The following is a 27,372-nucleotide window of genomic DNA, read 5'->3' on the forward strand; positions in this document are numbered from 1 at the left end:
AGTGAGCAGTGCAGCTTGGTGTTGGTGGGAACTGCTTTGGTTTTGGTGGGGTTGGCTAGCTGCACTGGCGATAAGGCTGTGATAGTCGAGTTCCCCGTGAGCCACCTCCCCAGAGAGCAGCAAACACTGGCGCCCCATGTAGAAGCACAGCCATGAGAGGCCTCAGATTTTAAGTGGATCTCCTTGCAAGTGGGGTTAGCATTATAGACGGGCTGGTTCCACCAATTAGCCACCGTGTGCTTAGACTGTTCCTTGGCTCTCCTGTGTCTCGGAGGTGAACACAACGCTACCTTGAGGTCCTCCTCCAGGCACTCCTCTATTGCTCGGTGGTCTATGACTGAGGTAGAAGGTGCTATCTGGGAGCTATTTCCCCCTTGCTAAAGTGACATAGATGAATTTTAAAAATGAAATGAGATCTAGAGAAATTTATATCATTTGGACCTGTCTTTGGCTCTAAGAGAGCAATTAACTAGCAACATTCATCTGTAGTACTTGGCTGATAAGCCTTAGGGTAGGAGGTTTCTGAATCTAAGAGCAAATTAATTAATAAAAAGGCAACAACACCCAAGTTTCCAATAGTAGCTGGTATACTAAAATGGGACCCATGGGGCTCTGGAAGAATCTATATTTCCTAAAGTAATAAAACCACAGAAGAAACACCCAGTGCAGGGGCTAAGCTGGCCTACTGGGTAAGTCACGCTGTTGGGAAGACTGGTCCTTGCCCTTTCAGGGACTTCTCTTTCTTGCCTCAGCTAATAATTATGAATATATAAAGTGAAAATCAACTACCAGACTGATAACATCATTCCTGCAAATTAATACAGTGAAATGTCAGGGTAAGAGGACAGAATGAAGACATAAGAAAAGCATCCGCTGTGTTTTTAAAAGGTTTTTTCTTCCTTTGGCCAACCTAAAACATGATATGTAGTAAGATAATTGGGAGCCATTCAGTCTTCATAATTAAGTTCGCTTTGCAAGAATAAGTAGTCTGTAGAACAAAAGATAGGACCACCTCTGAGGCTCAAGCTGCTTATTTTGAGATAACTGCCTCCTCGCAGGAGTGGGGTGAATGCTTCAGCTGAGCAAAAGCTGTGTTATGGGCGAGGTGCCATCCAGCACCCACACTCCCACCCAACCCCTCCCACACGCCACTACTGACAACTTGGTTCTAACCATGGAAATAATGATCATACCTCTTCAGCCAGCAGGGTCTGGAAGGACTGAGGCGGCTCATTTTTAAACATTGCACTTTAAAAATTGGAATCCGTGAGATGAAGAAAAATTCAATTAAGCGGAAATGAGTTCTGTTTTATTGCCTGCTGCTGAAGGGCTCTGGGCATGCTGAAAGCGAAATAAAAAGCACATCACTGGCTCTCTCTTTCTTGGATTGGTCAATTGGCCCTTTTTGCAGTAGTTGCTCCAACTGTTCTCCCAGGGTGACAGGAGCCAAAAAGAGAGAGCTCAGCAAAGTCATCTCACCCACACACTGCTTGGTAGGCCCACGAAAGCACAGTTTCATGCTGCTAGCTCTGGGGAGGAGACAGCTGCAGGTTTGGAGGTGTGCCAAGCGTTCCTTTGCTTAGGGAGGCAGAGCTCAGGTGGACAGAGGACACTCCCACTCTCATCTGCTGCCCACCTAGAGACAAGAATCATTTGTACTCCCCCACTTGAGGACTGTGCAGCCAAACGGGCAGGTTTGGGCTGCAGGATCCCAGATGCTGCTCTGAACTTGCATTCAGACCTCAAAGCCCCAGCTCCCCTAAGCTCTGGATTGTTGCCCTCACCCTTTGCAGTGTAAATTTTGTACAGTGAAAAGAAATGAAGTCTCATTTGCTGGAGAAAAAAAAAAAAAAAAAGGACCCCACCCATCCTTATTTATTGCCATGTGACTTTGGAAAAGAAGCTGGTGCGTTTGTTTGTATATGCCTCCTGTGTGTTGGCATGAGATGTGTATGGTAAAACTATGTCAAATAAATATGGACGTTCTTTAGAAGCTGTTGTGTCTTGCTTTTCATTTAGTTGGCTCCAAGTTTTTTCTCTTGGCCCAAGTCAAATGCAAAGCTGTGCTGACATGGGACCCTTTCAGCACCAGAAGAAAACCCAAAGTACAACTCTGAATGCCAGGAACTACTTAAAACCATAACTACCAGAACTGCTCAGTGAAGGGCTGGTTAGAGGAAGTTGTCTGATTTTTCTCATAGCAGTGTTCTGGGGCCCAATCCTCTGTTCCCAGACTTAGGGAATGGGCAGAGAAAACCTTTTGACCACATACCTTTTAGTTAGTTTGTCCTTCACATTTGCACATACTTTCTTGAGGGAGAAGATGTGTTGAGTGTCTACATTTGGGTGAGAAGTGGATAGAGGGCTAGAAACACCTCATCAGAGTCTTCAGGGCTCTTGGGCAAGCTTTTCTAGGAAAGTCTCCATTCAAACTTTTTCTCTGCAAGAGGCTTTATTAGTGTGCAGGACCTGAAGTTTAGTGGAAATGGAAAAAGCAACAGAGATTCTTAAATTAAAAAAAAGTCATAGCCTTTCTTTAGAGCGGGGGTCCCGACTAGGAAAAACTGGAGTGCACCTTTCCCATTAGTGATTAGGGGTTTTGTTTGGTTGAAGGGAAGATCTAAGCAGAGGTGCACTGTTCAATACAGTAGCTACTAGCCACACATGGTTATTTACATTTAAATTGATTAATATGAAATGAAGCTAAAAGTTAACTTCCTCACACTAGCCATATTTCCAGTGCTAATAGCTACATGTGGCCAGTGGCTACTGTATTTGGACACAAATATAAAATGTTTCTAACACTGCAGAAAGTTTTATTGGACAGTGCTGATGGAATCTGGCTCAGAAGGGGCAGAGAAAACTCATCACCTCTTTAGCTTCTTGTTAACCTGGAGTACTTGGTGAAGTATTTTGAGATTCCCTAGACAGTGGTAGTGACAACTGACATATCTTGTGTGACTGGTTTAGGTACAAAGCATGAGGCTGGGCTCTGGGCCTCTTGAGTTCTCAGTCTACGGATGCCACCAGGTTGTCGGGACTCCACCTAAGTCTTAGGCTTACTTTGTGCCCACAGTCTACCCAGTTAAACAGGAAAGGGAGTATGTTCCCAGGCAGGACCTCCAGTGAGAGTCTTGGAGGGCTTAAAGGTCTTTCCGTGGAGACTCAAATCTCTGCTACGGAGGGAAGGGATTTATGGTTCTTTGTGGAGTCATCTCCTGTGGTAAATACCTCACTAAACTGAGAAAGGCAAAGGCCTTACTGAGTTATGTACCAAGGAAGGCTGAAGGTCAGAGGGACCGGACCTTCTGGGCGCAAGGGAGGATGAAGATGAGAGCACCCAATGGGACTGGGGTGTTGGCAGAGCAGTAAGGAGGTGCTGCATGTGAGGACTTCGGTTTCTTCCCTCACTCAGTTCCCTGGGTAGCTCTTAGGGAGATTCGCCAAGTGGCTATGAAGGGTTCTGTCGCTACTAAATTTAATTACTCATCCGAGTATTCCCAAGGCACTCATAATGGGGCATGAGAGTTCTGCCAGCCTGTGTGCTGCACCGTGACTGTGGTCTTCCACCCTCCACCCCATCACCAGCCTGTCTCCACTGAGTCTTTGCTTTCCATACACTATCAATTGCTCTGAGTGTATCAGGCTGACAGTTCACTGCACTGTTTCCACTTTGTGCTCTAGTGCATCCTGATCCCACCACAACGCTAACCTATAAAGCTCTGGAATTATTAAATGAGTTCTCAGCTCACAGAGGAAGAGGAGGATCTGGTCCTTCTTTCTGGGTTGGTTACTAGAGACCAGCTCCTGAGCTCGATTCTCTTTTGGATAGTGGCTTTTCAAAAGGACAGCTGCTTAAAGAATAAAAGAACGAACCAGCCAGGAAGAATGAAAAAAAAACCGCAAACTCAGGAGAACTGATGAAGGCTCAACAGTATTTGCACTGCTTGCCCTGCCGTCTCTCTCCTCGGGCCCAGGGTTCCACTCGGCCCACGTTAGAAAAGGGTTAAAAAGATCAAAGGCAAGTCTGTGTGTGATAAATTTTAACTGATAGCTAAGCCAGAGGTACACTCATACGAGAGGTGAGCCTTGATGTTTCTGAGTGTATTTCCTTAGATGATAGTTGAGACATAGTTAAAAAATTGTTCCTTACAGTCTAAATAGAAAATGGTTGTACCCCTTTGCTATACCTCTTCAGACGGATGCTGTTTCAGTTCTGTCACTTGTAGATCCTGCTGTCTTCCCCGTAACGTCCTGTCCTCTGCTGGCCGTGCGGGAGTGGTGAGCAGTGGAGCTCGGGCGGGGTGCTGGTGTGGGTCGTGGCTGCCCCAGAGAAGCAATGGCTACCCACTTCTGTTGAAGAAATACTGTGAGCTAGGAGGGAGGAAAAAAGCCCAATGTTTATAAAACGGGGCGAAATCATTAGGAAGAGGAAATTTTTTATTATCATCCTTCTAAAAGGAAAAACAAAAAGAACCCGTCCAAACTATTAGTCAGAGGTCTTCAAATCATCAGCTCCTACCCTGGGAGAGCACATCATGCCATGTCAGAGAACAGCGAGAGTAGGCTTTTGACGGTAACACTTGCCTCTTTATGACTTTTTCATTCCTTTTCTTCTCTCATTTTTGTCCAAGGTCAGGATTTTCTTTTAGAACTCTTTCCTATGGTGATTCTTCCTTTGGCCCTCTCCCTCCTTAAACACTGAATTTAGGCATGTTGTTAACTGGGATGTTATTCTGTAATTAAATGAACATGTCACAGACTGTCCCCAAGAGTATGCATGAGTTCCCTTTCCACAGAAGGGGCCCCTAGGAGACAAACGTTGACATGTGACTGACTTACACCCAGGGTTGTTTAGCAGACTACTGAACTGGCCAGAACTTCCAAGGCTGGGCTGTCTCTGGAGCTGGGGGAGCTGAGGTTTTGTTTTCTGTTTTTTAAAGATTTATTTCTCTTGCTTGCCAACCCTGGACCAGGATCTTCTGTTGGTTGGGAGGGGTTTGGGGATTTTGGAGAGGCTGGGAATCGCTTCCTGAAAGATAAAATACAGACCCCAAAGAGTAGTCTTGGCACACACTTGGAGCTGAAAATAAGCAGTTAAAAAAAAGGGCCATTAAAATGGTAAATAGGTTTCAACAGATGGCTCCAGCACAGCAATGGCAAGCCCAGGCAAAGACTTTGGGGTTAAATCTCATATTTTAGTCACCTGGGACTAGCTTATTATTCCAGAAAAACAAACATCTGTAAAGTTGCCAGCTCCCCTCCTCTAACGTGGAGCCCTTGACCACACTGCCTGCTCACTGGCCAGTGGAGAGGTGGCTGCCTACAGATTGCCACCCAGGGAACTGAGAGTTGCGTTTTCGACACCTGTCAACTGCAGGGCTTAAAGCTCACTCAGGCTAGAGGAATATAACCAAGAATCTCTATTACTGATGGGCTTGGACTTTTATACTCAATGTGTGTGCTGGCTTTATTATTTTTTTAGAATCATTTTAACATTTAATGCTTCTCAATTAAAGTGGTTTCCCGGAGTGGATGCCAAGCTTCGTTTAGAATGCACATTAACCACTTTCCCCATCGGTAGTTAAAGGCACTGAGGGATTTAAACAGCAATCCACAGGTCTGCTCAGTCAAGGTTTGGCGGAATAAAGCAGATTATAAACAATAATATATGTCTTTCTCTTCTTTTTTTGGAAGGGTTCCAAACTCACAAACGGAGCTAAAGTGCTATAAACATATCCAGGACTAAGCTTGGGGATCTACAAATGTACTCCGTGAAAGCCACCAGCCCTGGTGGTGCCACTTTCTATCCCGTGTGTGTACGTGGGCACGTACTTTAGAAGAGCTTTTTATTACACAAAGTGTCCATCAACTGAACTTACCTTCTAAATATTAAAATGGAAACCAGTACTGCTACACAAATGAGGGAAAAATAAATCCTGGCTGCACTGTGGGTGATGAATTTGCTGCTGCAGCCCAGGGCAGCCCCCTGAAAATCACCTCTGGTCTTTCAGGCCCTCACAGTCCCCATGTTCAGCCTCTGCATTCAGTAGTGTTGGGTTCAAATGGCCCTTTTCCCATGTGTGAGAGAAACTCACACTGAGTGCCTAGAGTTCCACCACGAGGCAAAAGCCTGTTATGGTTCCATCGAGTTTTTAACCTCAGTGTTCTATTGCGAATTCATGTTCATTCCTTCTAAACATGTAGGAAGAGTCTGTGCTGGGTATATGCTGGCACGTACCCTGTGAACGTCTCGCTCCGGTTCCCAGGGCTGGGAAGCTTCCTATTGCCAGAGGAAGGCACAGTGCTCTCGGAAGTGACTGCAGTCAGTACACAGGTCCCCAAAGAAGAGTAAAAAATGTAAAATAATGATATTCATTTTATAACTGTGCCAAGAAAAAAATGATATAATAAAACACAGGAAAGAAAGTTTTGAAGAATTTATATGTAAAAGTAAAACACAGTAAGGGATAAAATGCCACGAATGCCCAGTAACTATGGTGATCTGTACAAGGTTCAAGCCATTATGTTCAGCTTTTCGAGGAGGAGCGTGACAGGAGTATTTCAATATTTCAAGGGTAAGTGAATAAAGATGAGGTTAAATAGCTTTTCCTGTTCAGTCCTTTAGTGTAACGCCAATTAACACATATGTGAAAATTGATCACACTCAGCACATAATAAACGTTAGGTGGTAAGTATAGCAAGGAAGCTTTTTTCCTTCAGTCTGATAATCACTATACTTTGGCCCAAAATCTCTCGGATGAAGGAACTGTGAATGGTTACTGAAATAATTAAAGATGCTCAAGGAAAAGCTCTAATAACGATCGTCATAATTTTTCAAATCACATGATTACAGAAGACTGCACTGAAGGCTTTTTATGTCTTAACAGAAAATCCAATGTGCATATATATAAAATTCATTAAGAGGCTTGAAAAAGCACCTTTGAGGGTGGTTGCTTGTCTCTGCACTTTAGCTTATCCTGAAAACATGGTGTAAAACTTCTGAACTTGATATCACAGAGCTTGATTCTATATAAAAGTCTATATGAAGATGGGCATATTTCCCTGGATGGTGTGGCTCAGGGATTACTGTGTAGACCCGAGGACTGAAGGGTCATGGGTTTGATTCCCGGTCAAGCGCACATACCTGGGTTGCAGGTTTGATCCCGGGCCCCAGTCACGTGGAAGGCAACCAATCAGTGTATCATCTCTCTCACATCAATGCTTCTCTCCCCACCTTCTCTAAAAAAAAAAAAAAAAAATTTAATGGAAAAAATTTCCTCGGGTGAGGGTTACAAAATAAAACAAAACAAAGATGGGCATTTTTACTGTTTTTACTTATAGGATCTTGAATAATTTTCCTTCTAGTTCTGAGTTTCAATTTCCTCATTTGCAAAATAGAGAAAATGCCAATTATTTCTAGCTTTACAATTATTGTGAGGTTCAATTAAGATGCTTGTCTATAAAATCCTGTATAAAAGTAAGGTGTAATTACTGTTATGCCATTGAAGTTCAGATGTATTGATTGTAAGATACATTAGCTTATGTATTACTAAGGCAAAAAATGTTGTCAATTCAACTATGACATGCTATTGTTTGTAAAAAAAAAAACCACCACCAATTTTGGATACGTTAAAATGTGAAAAAAAAAGTGTGCCTTAGAATTGATAAAATATAGTATTATAAATTCTATTAAAGCATTTGACCCAAAACACCATAGAAATTGGAATTTAAAATCCACTCATAAATATTTAAATGCAGTATTTTCATTACTGAATTGTGGCTGGTGGGTTACATATCTATTCTGTGATAAACATTTATTTATAAAGGGATTTTTTAGGGACTTGAAGTTTGATGAAAGCCTTCATGTTTCAATTGATAAATGTTAAATAAACATTTAGAAGTCTTCATGTTCAACTGAAGCATATATTATTAGCCTGGGCACTAACCCCTCCTGCAACCGCAGCTCAGCTTTGCTATAGCCACACGCCTTGTTCATTAATCCTCAGAGATGCCATACTGTACACGGAATAATAACCCATAGCCAAGTAGTTAACCTGGCAGGAAGCTAAGAAATACCTATTTAATAGAAAGGTTCACTGGATTATAGCAACCTTTTAGCTGGAAAATGCTGAAACATTAAAAAAAGATATAATAGATATGCTTCCAGATATTATACTTTGGTTGTTACCCTTCTACCTGACAAGCATAAGAGATAACAATACGTGGTCAGTTGGCTGACTTCTTACATCTTTATTAGAGACACGGTTATAGTAGGTTTAAAAGATTTAGTGAGTTTTTGATGAGCAATTTATGAATTTCTGTAAGACTTTTCAAGGTATCTCATGCAATATCTTGAAATAACATGAGTAATTCTAAACATACATGATAATGTGACAAGGGAATGGCAGTGGCCTAGAACAGCGCCTGTCATTTAGTAAACTCTCAAGACATACTGATAAAAGAAGATCTTTAACACTTCACAGGAGTTTTGAGCTCTAATAGGAAGGACTGCGATTCAGCAGACTTGGTTCCAATGTGGCTCTACTGCTATTCTCTGACCTTGGGGAACTAAAGTAACCTGTTTATGCCTCAGATTCATCCTCATTTAAGAGGCGTTAGTAACACCTGCAGTACCTAATTTATAGGGCTACTGTAGAGGGACAGATTAAATAATGCTGTGAAAATATCCTGAAAAGTCAAAAAAGCTAAACATATAAACAGGAATCATTAGTGAGTGACACAGAATTAACAGGTGGGCTCATTTCTGCCCTGTAGCAGAATCAGAGGTCAGGGGCCAACTTTTTGGCCAGTACTCTTTAAAAATTTCCGAGTACATCGTTAAAATCTTGATCAATTGTTTTTTTAAAAAAAAAGTATTTCTCTCATTCTTTCAAATAGGCATGGCACCACCCCATACATCATCTAGTAGGAGCACTTAAAACCATGGAAATTGGGTCAGCCAACAAAAGAATTCTTGAAATATTTTATTTCTTGAAATACTCTAACAAGGAGCAGGAAAAAAGGATTCTGGATGATACCCACAGACCCCTATGGACTATACTGTAAAGCCACTGTGGACTATACTGAAACAGCCTGGTACTGGCATAAGAATAGGCATATAGACCAATGGAATGCAACAGAGAGCCCAGAAATCAACCCACACCTATATGGCTAATTAGTATTTGACAAAGGAGGCAAGAGCATACAATGGAGTAAAGACAGTCTCTTCAATAAATGATACTGGGAAAACTAGACAGGTACATAGGAAAAAATGAAACTAGACCACCAACTTACACCATACACAAGACTGAACTAAAAATGGATAAAAGATTTACATGTAAGTCACAAAACCATAAAAATCCTAGAAGAAAACATAGGTAGTAAAATCTCAGACATCTCTCACAGTAAATATTTGCCAATATGTCTCCGAGCACAAGGGAAACTCAGAATGAGATAAACAAATGGGACGACATCAAGCTAAAAAGCTTCTGCACAGCGAAAGAAGCCATCAATAAAATGAAGAGAGAACCCACTGTATGGGAGAACATATTTGCCAATGATACATCCGATAAGGGGTTAATTTCCAAAATATATAAAGGTACAACTCAACACCAGGAAGACAAACAATTCAATTAAAACATGGACGAAGGACCTGAAGAGACACTTTTCCAAAGACGACACACAGATGGCCAATAGACAAAAAAAATGCTCAAAGTCACTAATTATCAGAGAGATGCAAATAAAAACTACATGTCATACCTGCCAGAATGGCTACTATCAATAAATCAACAAAAAACAAGTGCTGGTGAGGATGCAGACTGGTGCAGCCACTGTAGAAAACAGTACGGAATTTCCTAAAAAAATTAAAAATGGAACTGCCTTTTCACCCAGCAATCCCACCCACTTCTGGGAATATATCCTAAGAATCCGGAAACATCAATCAGAAAGAATATATGTACCCCTGTGTTCATAGTGTTATTTACAATAGCTAAGATCTGGAAACACCCATGTACCCATCAGTAGATGAGTGGATAAAAAAAGAGCTGTGGTACATTTGCACAATGGAATACAAGGCGGCTGTAATAAAGAAGAAAGTCTTACCTTTTGTGGCAGCATGGGTGAACCTGGAGAGTATTACGCTAAGTGAAATAAGCCAGTCACAGAAAGACAAATACCGTATGATTTCATTCGTATGTGGAATCTAATGAACAAAATAAACTGATAAACAAAATGGAACCAGAAGCATGAATACATGGAACAGACTGGCCGGTGCCCAAGGGGAGGGCGGTGGGGGTGGCTGGATAAAGAGGGTGAAGGAAATAGCTAAAGAACATATATGCATACCCCATGGACACAGACAATAATTTGGTAAAGGCCAAGAAAGGGATAGGTGGGGAGGGTGGTGGTGGGCAAAAGTGGGGGGAAGGGGTACTTCTGCAGTAATGTCAACACTGAACATTTTAAAAATAAAAATAATAAGTAAAAGCTGCATCCCATACCTTGGTCACTTTCACTGTAACTAATGCATAATGATTCTTAAAACACATTCAATTAAGGTGGAACAAGAGTGTTTAGCTAAACAGTAGGTTGAAATGTAGCTGGACTGTGGGAAAAGCACACATGATGAAGAGAAAGCTCTCCTAGAATGATAGTACCATTTCAGCACGTACTAACATGCGTATCTCTTCCACAGATTATTAAAAACTGAATAGTCTTGGGAATAGCTTGGCTTACATCTCAGAAAAGAAGTTATGTTAGAAAAGTCACAAAGTAAACAACATTAGTATGTCTCATTTCTGCTCTGAAGGGGCTTGTTTCAGGACAGGTTAGCTTGGGCTACTAAAAATCCTGTCCATTGTTGAGGGCTCCACTAAGCAAGTTTATTGCTTGTCATCTAAATAGTGACACATTAGAAAAATTATTTTTTAAATGGCCACCTTTGCATCTCAACCTGTTTCTTACTTCATTTCTCTTCATATGACAACTGTCGACTTTCCTTATAAGAAATGTCAAGCAATTCCCAGATGGAATTCTTTAGGCTTAAAGGGGAAAATGTAGGGAGCCAGTTTCAACAGTAGCATACTTGTCTATCCTTTACATAAAAACTGGTGTACTTGTCTATGTTTTTAATAAAAAATAGATGCTCTCCTGGTATCCAGAAATAACTTCAATCACACCTGAGTAGTGGGGCATTATGGCTATTTCACATTAGGCCCAAACAGATGTAACAGAGGCTGCCGCCATATATGACAGGGACAGTATAGCCAATTAGAAGGGCCCTAGGGAAATTCCTCCCAGCTATGGGAAGGTGAGTTTAAGGTATCCTGACCTAACCAGTGAATTACCCAGAACCTGTGTTCCAATCCTAGAACGAGGTCACTAAATCTTATTCTGAAATATCCAAGCTTTTGAGATTTTAAAAAAATCTGGCTCTTCCTGTGACTTCTATATTCCGATGCGACAAAATTCTGCCTTTTTTTTTTTAACACCCCTCTTCTTTCCTGTCTTCCCAATTCTGTCTGCCAAGAGGCTGGACATTTCAGCTCCCTATTCAGACCCACTGTACAAAATACCACAAGGTCATGTGATCCCCACCACACTGGGATTTCATGAAACTTTCCCTCATTGTCAGTGTAGAACTGTCGGTCATGTTTTGCTTCTGTATGTTTCTTAAAAGAGCAGCCATGTTTAATATTGTGAACTACGATGTGTCTCCTCCTCTCCCCACCCCCGAGACCAGTGATAAATTTCAGAGCACGCTCAGCAGAATTGGATTGTATTATGCACAGTACACATGTTCATCGCCAAAACTGTACTCGCCGGAATGTATGCAAGCAGAATGAATTGCTGAGACTTCAAAATCCCCGTTCCTCAGAACTGATTTTATTAGCCAGCGTACACCAAGGATGGGTGGTAAAAGTAGTATGATTTTCCCAGTTTTCTTGCATCATCGAAGCCCTATGTTGTTACACTGTGGCTCTCCAGTCTTCTGCTTAAGCTCTGCCAGCTGTGTGCTGCTGCAACACCAGAGACACAGCTTTGCAACCTGTCACCTCTTCCGGCAGGCAGCCTTCCTGGTCTCTCAGAGTGGGGTCCGCGCCGGACTGGAGCAAAAGCTCCACGATGTCCAAGAACTCACAGGCAGCAGCTGACAGGGAAAGTGACAGACATGAAAACAAGGTTACTTGGAGACAAAGAGAGACTAGACTTCCGCAGCAAAGGCAAGTGCTGAGCTGTAAGGAATCCAGAATGAGAACCCTCACAGTGGCTGGAGGGTGATCAGGCCTCAAAGCCAGAAATGTGCAGGTACAGTGGACTTGTGAATGTTAGGAAAGTCAAATTTACTTTTTTTGGTTGCCCAGACGCAAGCAAACATACATTTTATTTTATTATTTTTAAAAAGTATGTTTTTATTTATTTTTTAGAGAGAGAGGAAGTGAAAAGGGGGAGAGAAATACTGATATGAGAGAAAGAAACCAATCAGCTGGCTCCTGCATGCCCCTACCTGGGGACTGAGCCAGCAGCCCCCGGCATATGCCCCAACTAACAATTGAACGGACAACCTCTCCGAGCATGGGAGGGTGCTCAACCAACTGAGCCACACTGGCCAGGGCAGAAATACATTTTTTAAATTGTGAGGCTTCTGGATTCTATTCTTAAGGACAGGATGAAGGGAAAGAACAAAGAGAGTGTTTAAGCACCTACTATACTTTGATCAGAACAAAGGTAGGTTTGTGACACTCTCAAAAGGCTAAAAATAATAAATGTAAATGTCAAAGAAAAAACACTGTTTTGTCTTTGAAGAGGGGATAAGTGGGTAACTAACTGAACTTTAAAATTTGTAAATGAAAAAATAAAAGCTGGCCTAGTAATTAGACCATCCTTTTATATAATCTTCTCTTTCTCCCCTAAATAATAAATGGTACCAATCACACAAAGTGCAGGAAGGGGGAAAGGACCTATAGATATTAAGAGTGATTATGAAGATGGTGTGGTACTGCCCCCAGGATGGACAAACAGAACGAAGGGCTAGAACACAGAGCCGTCCGTTTCTTTGCACATATATGGAGACTTGATTTATGACTACACTGGCATCACAGATCAGTGAGGAAACAAAGACCCATTAATTAGATGGTGCTGAGACAAGTGGGCTAAAGGCAAAAACAGGCATTTCACACAAGATGAAACATAAATGACAATAAACACGAAACGAGGAGCAACCACATTAGTAACAACGAAAATGAAAATTAAAACCAGAGGACACCATTTCATACCCGGTAGGTAGGTGAATTTAAAAACTTAGACAATACTGAGCCTTAAGGAGGACTGAGGCAAGGGACACTCCCCCCTGGGAGGGTACAGTGGTGAGGGCACTTTGGACAACAATTTGACATTACCCACTGACTCTAGACAAATGCACAAGCTCCAACCCAGCAACCCTGCTCCCAGGTATGTACTCTACAGGAACTTCTGCAGGGTTCTCCAGGAGATATTAGCAACAATGTACACAGCAGCACTGTTCAGAGTAGACCTCAAGTGTAAACCATCCAAATGTAAAAATAAAATATCGTTTACTTATACAATGAAATCTCATACAGCACTGAAAACTAATGAACTTATGAGTTTCACACAACATGAGTTTATCTCCAGAACATAACCTTGGAGGAAAAAGTTAAAAGAATATACACAGTGTGATGGCATTTAAATAAACATTTTAAGACAGATTAAACACCATTGTTCAGAGACACAAATATGTAGTAAAACTGTAAGGGAAATCATTAATAGAAAATTTGGGATAGTGCTAATCAGTGGCAGGTGAGTGGGGGTGTAGGGAAGGTTATGTGGTTGGGTAGACACACAAACATTGGTGAGGTTCTATTTCTTAAGCTAGGTGGGGGGTACATTTTTTTAAAGCTACACTTTAAACTCTTCATATACATTTAAAAACATATATATCTTTATTGATTTCAGAGAAAGGAAGGGAGAGAGAGAGATAGAAACATCAATGATGAGAGTCACTGATTGGCTGCCTCCTGCATGCCCCACACCGGGGATTGAGCCCACAACCTGGGCATGTGCCCTGACCGGGAATCGAACCTTGATCTCCTGGATCCCAGGTTGATGTTCAATTGCTGAGCCCCGCCCGGCTGGGCTTCATATACAATTTTTTTACTCTTTTGTAGTATATTAGACAACAGCAACGACAACAGGTTAGAAAAACAGGAAATAAAAGATAAAGAGCTTGATTCAATGAGTGTTTCACTGACTATACACTGTATCAGTCCTGTCAAGGATACGGTAAGATTCCTGCTCTGAGGAGCTTATTATAAAACAGCTGGGAGAATATGTAATTCGGCAACTCTACCACAAAAGGATGAATAAGTACTGTGGCAGACACACAGAAACACACATGCCCATGTAAAGGTGGGGAGGAGGAGGTTGAGGATCAGGAAAAACCTCACCAGTAGGGGGTATGCAAGCTGAGCTTTGAAGGACAGAGTATAACTCCAGGTAACCGTGAAGGAAAAGGCATTGCAGAGTGAGAAACCTCCACTGCCAGGGGCACGAGCACAGCAATGCTGAGAACTGGCTGCCGGCTCCCAGAAACAGCAGCCGGTCAAACGCAGAGAGGCTGGATTTCAATCACACTGTACAGGGTGCCTTGAAAGCCATATGAAGAAGTTTGGCTTTAATGAGCTGGGGAATGGCATAATTTGGCTTCTGTGTTAGGATGATCATTCTATAAAGAGTGACCTGGAGAGTCTAGAAATTTAGAGATTAATTTAGAGATCACTTAAGAGATCGTGGTAGCTCTTTAGGGGGCTTGAGATCAGCCAGTGTCAGCAGGAGTATAAAGAAGGGACTAAATAAGAGAGCCCGTGAAATTTGAGGAGTAGCTTCAAAAATGTTAGTGAGCAATAAATTTACCAATTAATGAAGCTGATATAATGTTATGTCTATAGATACTTAAACATTTAATTAATTTAATTATTTATATTTTGTAACTTTTTTTGTTTTGTGGGACAAAAACAATTTTATTTTGAATATGTTTATAGGCTTTTGAAAAGCTCGAAGGCTCAAGGCCTGTGATCATGTTTCCTGAACAAAATGGCCCAAGTATTTCTACACTTGATATGAAACTCGGACATCACAAAGAAAATTACTGATAAGTTTGAATACATAGAAACCTAAAACTGATAAATTTGAACACATAAAAATTTAAAACAGCTGCACCATAGACACAAAAATACTATACGCAAAGGTAAACATAACTGGGAACATTCACATACATAAGACAGACAAAAGCTAATATCCTTACTATTGAAAAAATTTCACAAATCAATCCAGAAAAACTGGGGAAAAGAGTTGCAAGATCCAAAGCTGATACCCATGTTTCCAGTCTGGAGCAACTACACAGATGCTGGTGACATTATTTCTAGAATAAGGAAACAGAATAAGGAAGAACAGGAGTTTTTGAAAGGAAACTGGAACAGAAAATGATGGAGGGGGAAAGAGAATTTAGGTTTAGGACATGACAAACACATGGTGCTGAGGGATGTCTATATGGATGTGTTCAGTAGGGAGGTAGAATTTGAATCTAAAAACCAACCATGCTATATACCACTGCTATCTCTATTTTTATTGTACTATGTGACTTTCTGAAGACATATGTTTTGGCCTCAGGATTTTTGGCACTTTTTCTGGATACTCTGTTAAATATATTGATATTACATGACCCCCCTGGCCAAAGAGCTACCTACCTAAGGTAGTTTCCCTTACAAAGCCAGAGAACTATGTTTGAAAATGACATATGGATTATTGAAAAGTCCTAATGGTGTCCTTACCAACAGACACATTTATGTCATTGGGAAATTAAAAAATTAAGAGGCAAAAATTGTTAATGACAGTTATAAATTTCCACTTGTATTTTGTTTTTTACTACAATTTATGTTCATCTACTTTAGATTGTGCCAATTAACATACAGAGCGAGATTCCCTGTTTTCTTAATTTTCTGGTTAATATTCACTTTTTAAAATATGCTGAGCCTGGCCGAGCGTGGCTCAGCGGTTGAGCGTCAACCTAGGATCCAGGCGATCGGGGTTCGATTCCTGGTCAGGGCACATGCCCATGTTGTGGGCTAGGCAGTTGATCAATGACTCTCTTATCATTGATGTTTCTTCTCTCTTTCTCCCTCTCCTTTCCTCCCTCTGAAATCAATAAAAATATATTTTAAAAAAAAATAAAAAAAATAAAAATATGCTGAATTCTGACAAATGTTATCTATTTATGTAACTATTATAATAGATATAGGACATCTCCATCACCCCCCAAAGTTCCCTCCTGTCTCTCTGCAGTCAATCCTCTACCCCCACCCACAGCCCTGGCAACCACTGGTCTGATCTGATTTCTGTCCTTATAGTTTCGCCTTCTCTAGAAATGGGGATCATATAGCATACAGTCTTTTGTGTCTTGCTTCTTTCACTTAGCATAATGCTTTTGAGATTCGGCCATGTTGCTGCAAGTTCCTTCCTTTTTATTGCTGAGCAGTATTCCATTATACGGATGTATACAGACATCTGGGTTGTTTCCAGTTTTTGACCAGTATGAACAAAGACCTTATGAACACTTGGACACATGTCCTTGTGTGGACCTTTTATGTTTTCACATCTTTGGGTAAGTAACTAGGAGTGGGAATGCTGAGTCACGTGGCAAGTGAATAGTTAACTTTTATAAGAAACTACCACACTTCCAAAGTTTGCATTCCCACTAAGTATGAATTCCAGTTGCTTTGACTATGGGTAACCGAAATCACAGAAGGCAGAACTGTGGGTAAGGAGGGACTGCTGTACATATCAGAAATGAAAGCGAGGACATCACTACAGATTTCGTGGACATAGAAAGATAATAAAAGAATACTACAAACAACTCTATGCCCACAAATATGATAACCTAGATGAGATGAACCTTGAAAGACACAATTGGCCAAAACTCATATAAGAATATACAATGTGAGCAGGCCTGTATCTGTTAAAGAAATTGTATGATACCATAATGATGGATACATGTCATTTTATATTTGTCCATAAAATGTACAGGAGTGAACCATAATATAAACTTTGGACATTGGATGATTATGATATATTATACTATGATTATGATGTGATGATATGTCAATGCAGGTTTATCAAATGTAACAAATGTACCGATCCTGGCACAGAGCTCCTACAGCCATTGTAATTTCCTAAGTGATCAGAGCACCAGGAGCATCTTTTATTATTCTAATACTGGTCTTCCTAGGTTATCTATCATGTTTCATCGATGTATACACCTATGCTTAAACCACACTGTCTCGATTTCTATAGCTATATACTAAGTCTTGAACAAAAGGTAGGTCCTCCAACGTTCTCCATTTTCAAAGGTGCTTTGGTTATTCTGGGTGCTCTGCTCTTCTGTATCACTTTTAGAATTAGCTTGTAAATTTTACAAGAAGTCCTGCTGGAGTTTTTTATTGAGATCGCATTGAATCTATAGATCAATTTGGGGAGAACAGATAGTTTAAGAATATAATAGAGTTTTTTGATCCACAAACAACAGGATCTCTCCCTATTTACTTAGATTTTCCTTAATTTCTCTCAGCAATGTTTAAGAATTTTCAGCATACAAATTGCTTACTTATTTTGATTTGATTTACCCCTAGAATTTTGTTTTGTGAGGCTGTCGATAGTATTTTAAAAAATTTCAAATTGGTTCACTGTAAGCAGAGAAAAACAATATTTATGTACTGATTTTGTTTTTTAACTTTCAATTTCCAATTGTTCATTATGAGTGTACAGAAATATGGTTGATTTTTATGTATTGAGTTTTGTATCCTGAAAAATTGCTGAACTCACATATTAATTCTAATAGTTTTCAAAAGAGATTCTCTGGGGTCTTCTACATAGACGGTGATGTCATCTGTGAATAAAGGAAGTTCTACTTCTTCCTTTTAAATCTACATGCTGTTTATTTCTTTCCTTTTCCTTCTGCACTGGCTAGAACTTCTCTACAATGTTAAATCAAAGTGGAGAGAATGGAAATCTTTGCCTTGTTTCCAAAGGGATAGCATTCAGCCTTTCACCATTAAGGATACTGTAAGCTATCAATTTTTTCAGGTGGAGGAAGTTCCCTTCTATTCCTATTTTGCTGTGTGTGTGTAACTTTTTAACTGCTTTTTCTATACATGTGGAGATGACTGTATGTTTTGGTTTTGATCTGTTGATATGGTGAAATATAAAGATTTTCCATTGCTGAACCAACCTTGCATTCTTGGGATACACACATTTGAGTATAATTTATTATCCTTTTTGTATATTGCTGGGCTCGATTTGCTAACAATTAAAGATTTTTGCATCTATATTCATGAGAGATATTGGCCTACAGTTTTCTTTTCTTCTAGGGTCTTTTTCTGGTTTTGGTATTAGGGTAATGTTGGCTTCATAGAATGAGTTGGGCAGTGTTCCTTCATCTTTTATTTTCTGGAGAGTTTGTGTGTAGAATTAGTATTACTTCTTCCTTAAACATTTAGTAGAATTCACCAATGAAGCATTCAGGTTCTAAAGATTTTGTTGTGGGAAAGTTTTTAGCTACAAATTCAACCTCTTTAAATAAATGTAGGGCTATCTAGGATATCTATTTCTTTTTGAGGGAAATAATTTGTGTCTTTTGGTAGTTTGTGTCTTTTCAGGCATTTGTCCATTTAAGTTCTCTAATTAGTTGGCATAAAATTGTTCATAATGTTCCCTTAATTGCTTTATATTATCTGTAGAATCTATGTTGATATCTCCCTTTCATTCTGGAAATTGGTAATTTGTTTTTCCTTTTTAAAAAACTGTTTTGGCTAAAGGTCTTTCAGTTCTACTGACCTTTTCAAAGGTTTCACTGATTTTCTCACTGATGTTTTTGGTTTTCTATTTCAATGATTTCTGCTTGGATCTTTATTATTTTATTCCTATGCTTATCTTCGGCTTAATTTGCTCTTCTTTTTCTAAAATTTCTAAAGGTAGAATCTTAGATCATTGCTTTGAGACCTTTATTTTTTTCTACTAAAAGCATTTAATTTCTCACTAAGCACTGCTTTTAGCTGCATCCCACACATTTTGATAGGGTGTTTTCATTTAGTTCAAAATATCTGTAATTTCCCTTGAAATTTCTTCTATGACGTATGAATTATTTAGAAGTGTGTTTAAGTTTCTTATGATTGGGGATTTTCCAAATGTGTCTGTTATTAATTTCTAATTTAATTCTGAGATGGTCACAGAGTAAACTTTGTATGATTTCTTTTATATTTGTTGAAGTTTGTTTTATTGCCTAGTATATGGTTGATCTTGGTAAAGTGTTCCATGCATATTTGAAATAATGTTTATTCTGTTTATTAGGTGGAATGGTCTATAGAGATCAACTAAGTCAAGTTGATTGACAGTACTGTTCAAGTCTTTCATCTCCTCGCTGAATTATGATGTACTTGCTTTATCAATTACTGATTTACTGCTTGACAAAGGATTGTTTTTTCCCTTGCTTTTTTGTCTCATAATTTTTGATTGAATGCGGAACACTGTGTGTAGAAGGACAGTGGAGGCTTATGTAAATAATACTATTTACCCCCAGAAATTATGCCTCCTCTTCTGTCATGCCATTAGTATGGGTGTGTTGAGTCAATCTAGTTAACAGTTAAACTGGGTGTGAGGTTTGTGGGTGCCATAAGTAACTTCAGTGCATCACCCATTTCAAATTCCTCCAGGTGTGGGCTGCTGCTACCTTGTGCTTAGTGTGCAGCCCAGGGTGCCAGAGGGCTTTTTCAATATTCTTGCTCCACCCTCAGCTTTCCGTAGTCTCCGCATGTCTACCACAGAGGGAGTCTCTTTCCACTTTGGCTCTTCTCCCATCTCTAAGACTGCTACTGCTTATTATTCAGGATGAAGCTCACTGTGGGAAAGGAATGAAGTTCTTTGTCCTCTTGGGCTGGTCTCAGTCTAAGGCAGGCACTCAGGGGTGGTGATTTCTCAGTGTTCTTGTGCCTCCACCACCCACAAATGTCAGCCCAACTCTAACTTGTATGAGGGAGAACGTCTTGAGTGGGGGAGTTTCCGACCCTGCCTGTCGTGAGAGATCTCTGTTCTGTGTTGGTGCAGGGCCCGGGGAGCAGGGTCCCTGCCCTCCCTGCGGAAACATTGTGCTTTTATTCCTCCTCCCAAAGCAATGGGTATCTGCCTGGGCCCAGGGACAGGAGGACAGAAAAGCTTTCTGCTTCCCCCATAAGCGGCTCAAGGATTTTGCTTCATGTGAAATAAGGGTCCAGGGAAGTGGCCGAGTTTCACAACTGTATGTCACAGAGGAGGGTTCTCTCTGTACTCAGTTTCTCTTATGAGCATCAGTTAATGATAAAGAGCACTGGAGTAAGAACTCTTCTTGGGTCTGAATTATTCTAAAATGTCATTCCAACTCACTTTAAGAATTTAATTTTTGTGGTTTTCTTCTTATTTGTTTTATGGTGGCTGCCTCTTTCTCAGTTGCTCCACGAAAGGTGAAACGGTCTGTGTGTCTTGTAGGATCTTGTCACTCTTTGGAATCCAGTTTTTTTTTGTGTTTTTTTTGCTGGATCTTAACTGAAAGCAGAACTCTCTGGGAGTTTGGTTTTAAATGACTTAGTATGGCATTTCTTCTGCTCTCTGTTGGTTCTCGGGTAAAGATAAAGTTGTTTCTCTGGTTCCCCTGACTGCTCTCACTCCCCTGGTGGGTGCTTCCAGCTCAGGAAGCCCTGGCTATATGCTGTGAAGTTGGCATAGAGCCAACAGCTCAAACCAGGTTGGGATGAGTTATGAACTTGGGACAGCTTTGGTGATCCTTTCTATTACCCATCCTGACAAACTTAGGCATCAAACTCTAATCCATAATAGCACAAGGTAAGAAGTGGTTCGTGGTTCTAAGTGAACAGAGGTTCACTTAGAAATTTTTCTGAGCTAAAATCAGACCAACTGGAAACCCCATCTCTGCCTTCAGTGGGGTTGGATCTTAGACAGCTACTAAAATTATAAATGCTAAAATATTTGATGACTGAATGAATTAGAGTAGGAGCAAAGCAGAGAAAGGCAAGAACTGCCTATCCCAATCCTGGGGCAGGTACTGGTGGGTTGAGTTCATATTTCCGGGTATGACACAGATGGGGAAGAAGATGAAGACTGGATATATTTACAAAGGCCCAGGATTCAACAGAAAGTGTTTAGAATTATAACATCCCATCAAGAATTTAAAATTATCTCCCAACATAATATAATGAATATTATACCATGAATCACTGTACACCAAATTAGATTCCAATGGAAGACAGTTTCTTACAAAATACAACAAAGTTAAAGACACACTGCCTAGTATTAAGTACTGCGAGATGAGGACATTTCTTTTGCATAGAACTAACTACATGACATTTATATTTTGAGAAATAATCATTTAAACTTTTTGCCGCAGCTATCAGTCTCAACTTATTGTGAGAAACACTTTGTTAGATTTTAAAACTGGAACTTTTAAAGCGGTATCAGAGGAATAAATTTCCCAGTGTATAAATCTGCAGGACAGGATAATAACTAGCATGATCTGCCAGACCACACTTAGCTCAAATCTAACCCAACACTTGAGATACTAAGCATGAAAATCCAGGCTAAGCAGATGTGTACTGTGGCTGAAAACACTAAGCTGACCATCTCAGACAGAGGGGCACTGATTTCACAGATGCTGTTTGAGGAAGCGAGAGACGATATAACCTGTGAGTTCTAACCTAGGAATGCAGTTTACATTTTTAAGTTCCACAGCTGGACGATGACAGCAAGCCAGCTGAGAAAAAGCTAACAGGGCTGTATAACAATCCCTTAACCTAACAAGTGTGAATAAATTTTAGCTCAAGTCTAACTATAAAGTGAGATTTATGTTTGGAATTTAAGGGATACAAAACAATAATTCCGAGTAAGGGATATGGTATTCATAAGGAAAGGAGTATGATTAACAAGTGCCTCAGGTTTATGCACAGGTAGACTGACATCAGCACAAAGAAATCAGGAAGCTGTAGTAGAGTCACACAAAGGAAGCAAAGAGAAAGACCAATTTACAGGGCAGGGAAACTACACAGGTGAATCGTGCCCAGTATAAGGTGGGCACTGCAGCACCACCTCTTGGAGATTCATGGTTGATAGGCATCAACTACGTTTATGGTTGGCAGAGCCTCCTGGCACAGATAGGTGTCCAACAAATAGTTTAAAAAAAATAGGCTTTGAACCCCCAATTAGATGGTGAGCTACTTGATTTCATTCTTTTTTATTCTCTCCCCTCCATCCAGTACTGTGCTGGGAACTAACTTAGTGTTTGCTCAAAATTCATTAGTTAATTGATTTCTCTGCCTTTGGCATCTTCAGTGAAGTACAATGCATGAGGCAGAGTCATCTTTTAGAGACGTGTGAGCTGCCCACCTCCTAAAACGGACAAAGGCAAAGATGAGAGAGGGGTGAGGAGGAGAGGGGCTAACATTTCACCCAGCCAACGAGGGGATGTGCTGGTGCCCACGATGTGCTGGGAAATACGAAAACACTCATAAGCCCATCTCAGAAAAGCTTGAGCGAGTCTACAGGGAGAAGAACAGTTGCTGAATTTATGGTACCCTGGGAACCTCTATTTGTCAAGTGCCACAGAGGCAGCCCTGACACTGGCACAGGTGAAGATGAATTTTCATTCAGAGCAGTGAGCCTTCTGACTCCATTAATCCTCCGGGTTTTGATGATGAATTTCTTTCTTTTTTTATTTATTTTCACTCTAATGCCTCCTCCCACTGCCCTGTAACAGCATGGAAGGAACAGAACAGATGGTGCTTTACGCGGAAGACTGAGGGCTCATGAGGATACAAAGCCTGCCCACTCTGAAATCACATGACTGCACGTGCAAGGAAAAGCCTTGATTTCCCCTGGGAGACACAGATGCAATGATGTTAGTGTTCCCAGTGGAGGGAGAGGAGGGGAAGGCTAATAGGCCATTTACAAGGAAAACCACACTTATATTAATATACTCTTCAGCAAGGATCATGTTTAATTACAAAATAACAGAAGGACCAATATCTGAAGATTCAAAAACACCAAAGTAAAATTGAGGCAAATAAAGGTTTTAGTATGCTGCTATGCAAAGCCCATTTAGAGAGAACTAGTATGGAACTACAGTAGTAGAATACTGGCCTCTAGTTAACCTGCCATTGGCTCTGACCCAGTTTTAATCGGAAGAAGCCAGGATTTACAACCTGCTTAAGGATGGAGTTTGACAACTGCTATAATCAGAAGAGCTGTCAACACAAGGACAGCTGTCAAGCCAAACCGTAATTCATAAAAAATAATAGCTAAGCCCCCAAGACATCCCCAACATTGTCTGCACTCACTGGATTTAACTATACTTATAGTTTTATGAAAGTTCCAAGAATAGGTTAAGGGTCCTAAAATCAAATCAAATCAACAAACAGCTATTGAGTGCCTATTATATAAAAAAAGGTTAAATAATATTAAGTGACTAAAAAGATACAATAAGTCCAGCAGATTCCCTGGCGTTTGGTAGGTACTTAATAAATGGTAACAATAATAATTATTATTATATGCTAAACTGTTTTGATGAGCTTAAAAACTGGCAAAAGTCTAGTGACCTGGTTAAAAAAGAAATCTAAATTAAAAACTAATCACTTCTATAAATAATTAACTTAAATTATTAATTTTATGAAACATTCCTGGTTGTCAGAATATTTTAATTTTATATATTTGTAATGACAAAACCTCTAACTAATGATATTATTTTAGTGTTTAATTATCTTGATTATAATGTATATATTTATTTTGTTCCTTCTACAGTGAATAATATAATGAGAGACAGAAATAGAGGTTGTTTTACAAGATCAATTTTGGGTAGGATTCCTGAATGAGGTATAATTTTTATTAATGTCTAAACTCTCAGTGCAGAAATAAGACTATAAAAGTGCATAGATGAACAAAGATATTGATATATATGTTTACTCATGAATATGGTTTTGAAAACTAGTTTTGACTCACTGACTGAGGTGACCAATGATAAAGGATTTTCATTTATTTTATTTCCAGAAAAGATCACCTTCCACAAAATAATATCTGGTTTAAAAGGATACTAGGCCTGTAATTATGGAAAGAACACTGGAAGTGTAGTCAGGAGACCTGGACAAGTGTCTTGGCTCTGATACCTACAACTGTGTTCCCCTGTCAAGGTCACTTTCCCTCTTGGACTTTAGTTCTTCATTTGCAAATATAGCAAATGTGTGTGTGTGTATATTATATATATGTAATTTTAATTAACAAATATTTTAAGTACAGCATAGATAGGACTATAAAGATTAATAAAACAAAATTTTAGTTTTATTACAAATAATGCTGCAATAAATGTTCTTAATCATGTCTCATTACATACATGTTCAGTAGTATTTCTAGGGTATGCATCCAGAAGCAGACCTGCTGGGCTGTAGACTTTACTAGATCTTGCCAAACTGATCTCCAAGTGGTTGCAACAGCTGACACTCTCCTCAGCAGTGTATGACAGCTCGTGTTGCTCCACATCCTAACGTTAATATTAGTAGATGTCTACATGTTGCCAGCCTGACCACAGTGAAATCATATCTGAATGTTTTAATCTGCATTCCCTGATTACTGCTGGGGGACTTTTGTGTTTCTGCACCTCTTCTAAACAGAGGTAATGACAGGCTTTGTTCTGAACTATCTTTTCAAGGATGTTTGGATAGTGAACAGCCTTGGACAACTGAGGTAGTGTTTCCTTCCAGAGTAGAGGGCAAGTTTTTTTTTTACTGTCCAGTATAATAAAGGTAGTATGTTCTCCAAGGCAAAGGCTGGGCAGGTCTGTTTGTAGCTCATTACAAAAGGCTGGAGTTCTGTAAGCTCAGGATTCCCAAGCTCTGGCACACTGTGTGCGTGGGACCTCCCTGGGCTTTTCTGCATGGTGCCTGTGGGACTCAAGGGGAAAGCAAACGAACATGAAGCTCATGCCGCCTTCTGTGCCGTTAATAATAGTCTTTGTCTTTGATCCAGGGTTTTGTGTCCTTTGCTAGCACCCCTGAAACTGTGTCAGGCTAACCTGTTAGCCTCCAAGTAGGGTATAATCACAGACTACTGACAGTTATTAGTGAGGTTGGACATCTTTTCTGGTTGTTTATTTGGCTCTTCCCATTTGTGAACTGCCTCCATATTCTGGAGTATATCCTTCTAGTTGATTAACTTCCTTATTGACTAGGTAGGTGTTCTTGGTTTATTCTGAATAATGATCTTAAGTAGGTTATTTTAAATACCTTCTCCCAGTCTGTACTTTGTATTTTTACTTTGCTTATACTGTCTTTCATTTTACAGCAGTTTATAACTTTAATGTAGTCACCATAACTTAAATTATGATTTGTACTTTCGGTGTTGTGTGTGTTAGCTCTGCATTTGCCCAGGACTTAGCTCCAGTAAAAGACCGCTGCAGGCAGGCTGAGGAGTACTGAAGCCTGCTCGTCCCAGGAAGAAAGCCCCTGACTGGAGCCCGGAGGAGAGGGGGCCTGTGCTCTTGGCTACTGCATCCTGGAGCAGAGGCTTCGCCCTAAGCTGGGAAGGGGGAAGGAGGGAGTGATCTTGTTTCAAATACCACAGACTCTTGCCTTCTTTCCAAATTTTCACAGATTTTCTTGACTTGATGTTTCTTCATTTGCTATCTGTCCTCAGCACCACTTCGAGAAGTTTTAAGTGGCTGTATTTTTAAAAATGATTTTCATGGTTTCATGGGGAAGCAGGCCAGTGGGGCTCCCCACACTGCCACGGCAGAGTCAATCTCTGCCTTTATTATTATAGCTTAAAATAACGTCCTGGTATCTGAAAGAACAGGTCCTTCTTCCTTACTCTTCTTCAAAGCGCCTCTGTTACTCCTGGCTCTTTGTTCTCCATATAAACTTCAGGACCAGTTAGTTAGGTTCCACAAAAGCCAGCTGGGTGGGATTCTTATGAGAATTCTGAATTTGTAGTTTAGTTTAGGGAGAATCCATCATTATATTTTTTTCTCACTTATTAGCATGGACCATTTCTCCTATTTCTGTCTTTTTAAAAAGTCAAGCAATTTTTTCTATGAAGGTTTTGCGTATCTTTTGGTAGGATGAGTTCTAGGATTTTGTTGCTATTGTAAATAATACCTTTAATTTTTTTTTCACTTTCTACCTTGTTATACTCATGTTTAAGAATGTAATTTTAAAAAATTGATCTTGTACTCAGCATCTTTGCTAAACACTGTACTATTAGTTTTAATAATGTGACTGTAGTGTCTCTCAGATTTCTATGTAGCTACTTATATTGTTGGAGATTAATGATGATTTTGTGTCTTTTTACCCATCTCACATACCTTTTATTTCTTTTTTCTTTCTTAGTAGTTTAGAATTCTAATACAATATTAAGAGAGATACTTGCGGCAGGCATCCTTTTCTTGTTCCCGATTTTAAAGGAAATGCTTCAAAGATTCCATCTTTAATAATAATGTCTATGCTAGGTTTTGGATAGACTATAACTTAATCAGTTGTAACTTTATAACTTAGAATTTTCCTTCCATTCCTAGTTTATTAAGAGTTTTATCTTAAGCAGTAATATTAGCTAACATTTACTGAGTATATACCACAGTGTTAGACATTGTTCTAAGCACTTTACATGGATTAACTCATTATATTTTCATAACAAATCTCTGAGGTTATTACCCCTATTTCACATGAGTAAACAGGTACACAAAGGTTAAATAATCTGTCCAAGTTCAGTAGCAGAACTACAATTTGAATCCAGAAGTCTTGCTTCAGAGCCCAATGTTTTAATCACTTTTCCATACTGCTTCTTAGACTAAGCACTGAATTTCTTCAAATGCTTTTTCTGCATTTGTTTTGACCATATAGTGTTTCACATAATTTGCTAATGTGGGAAATTAATAAATTTTTTAAATGTTAAATCATCTTTGAATTCCTGGGATAAATTCAACTTGATCACAACGTATCTTTCTTTCTAAAATACATTTTATTTAGGACTTTTGAATATATGTTCAAAAGTGAGATTGACTCACAATTTTCCTTTTTCCTGCTGGTTTTTGGTACCCAGGTGATACTAGCTAAAGTCATAAATGAGTTGGGGCATGCATTTGGTGACATTTCAACCTTTTTTATCAGGCTAAGGTACCGTAACAGCTAGCCCGATAATTTAGACTCCTAGACAATGTGAGGTTCCTGACATCCAAGCAAATGCTAAGCAGCGGACAAAAGTGCTCAGGGGCACCTGGGC

General features: G+C 39.8%; 1 protein-coding gene and 1 long non-coding RNA gene across 3 annotated transcripts in view; both read right to left on the bottom strand.

Annotated features, from left to right (window-relative positions):
* Positions 1-1,287: 1,287 nt before the first annotated feature.
* Positions 1,288-4,269, bottom strand: LOC107540973 (uncharacterized). The gene is made up of 2 exons (XR_015716117.1): positions 4,191-4,269; positions 1,288-2,469 (listed from the first exon to the last, which is right to left on the bottom strand). It is a non-coding gene; the product is annotated as an uncharacterized LOC107540973 (long non-coding RNA).
* A 7,597-nt stretch (positions 4,270-11,866) lies between these two features.
* ACBD6 (acyl-CoA binding domain containing 6) overlaps positions 11,867-27,372 on the bottom strand; it is a 110,582-nt gene continuing 95,076 nt past the window's right edge. For both annotated transcript variants that reach the window (XM_087827921.1, XM_016217871.2), the window contains one exon: positions 11,867-12,151. In XM_087827921.1, the coding sequence (XP_087684047.1) occupies positions 11,997-12,151 (155 nt within the window). In that variant the 3' untranslated portion in view covers positions 11,867-11,996. The remainder of the gene's footprint in view (positions 12,152-27,372) is intronic.

The sequence above is a fragment of the Miniopterus natalensis genome, chromosome 19 (genome assembly GCF_054644295.1).
Source record: "Miniopterus natalensis isolate mMinNat1 chromosome 19, mMinNat1.hap1, whole genome shotgun sequence".
NCBI classification, from domain to species: domain Eukaryota; kingdom Metazoa; phylum Chordata; class Mammalia; order Chiroptera; family Miniopteridae; genus Miniopterus; species Miniopterus natalensis.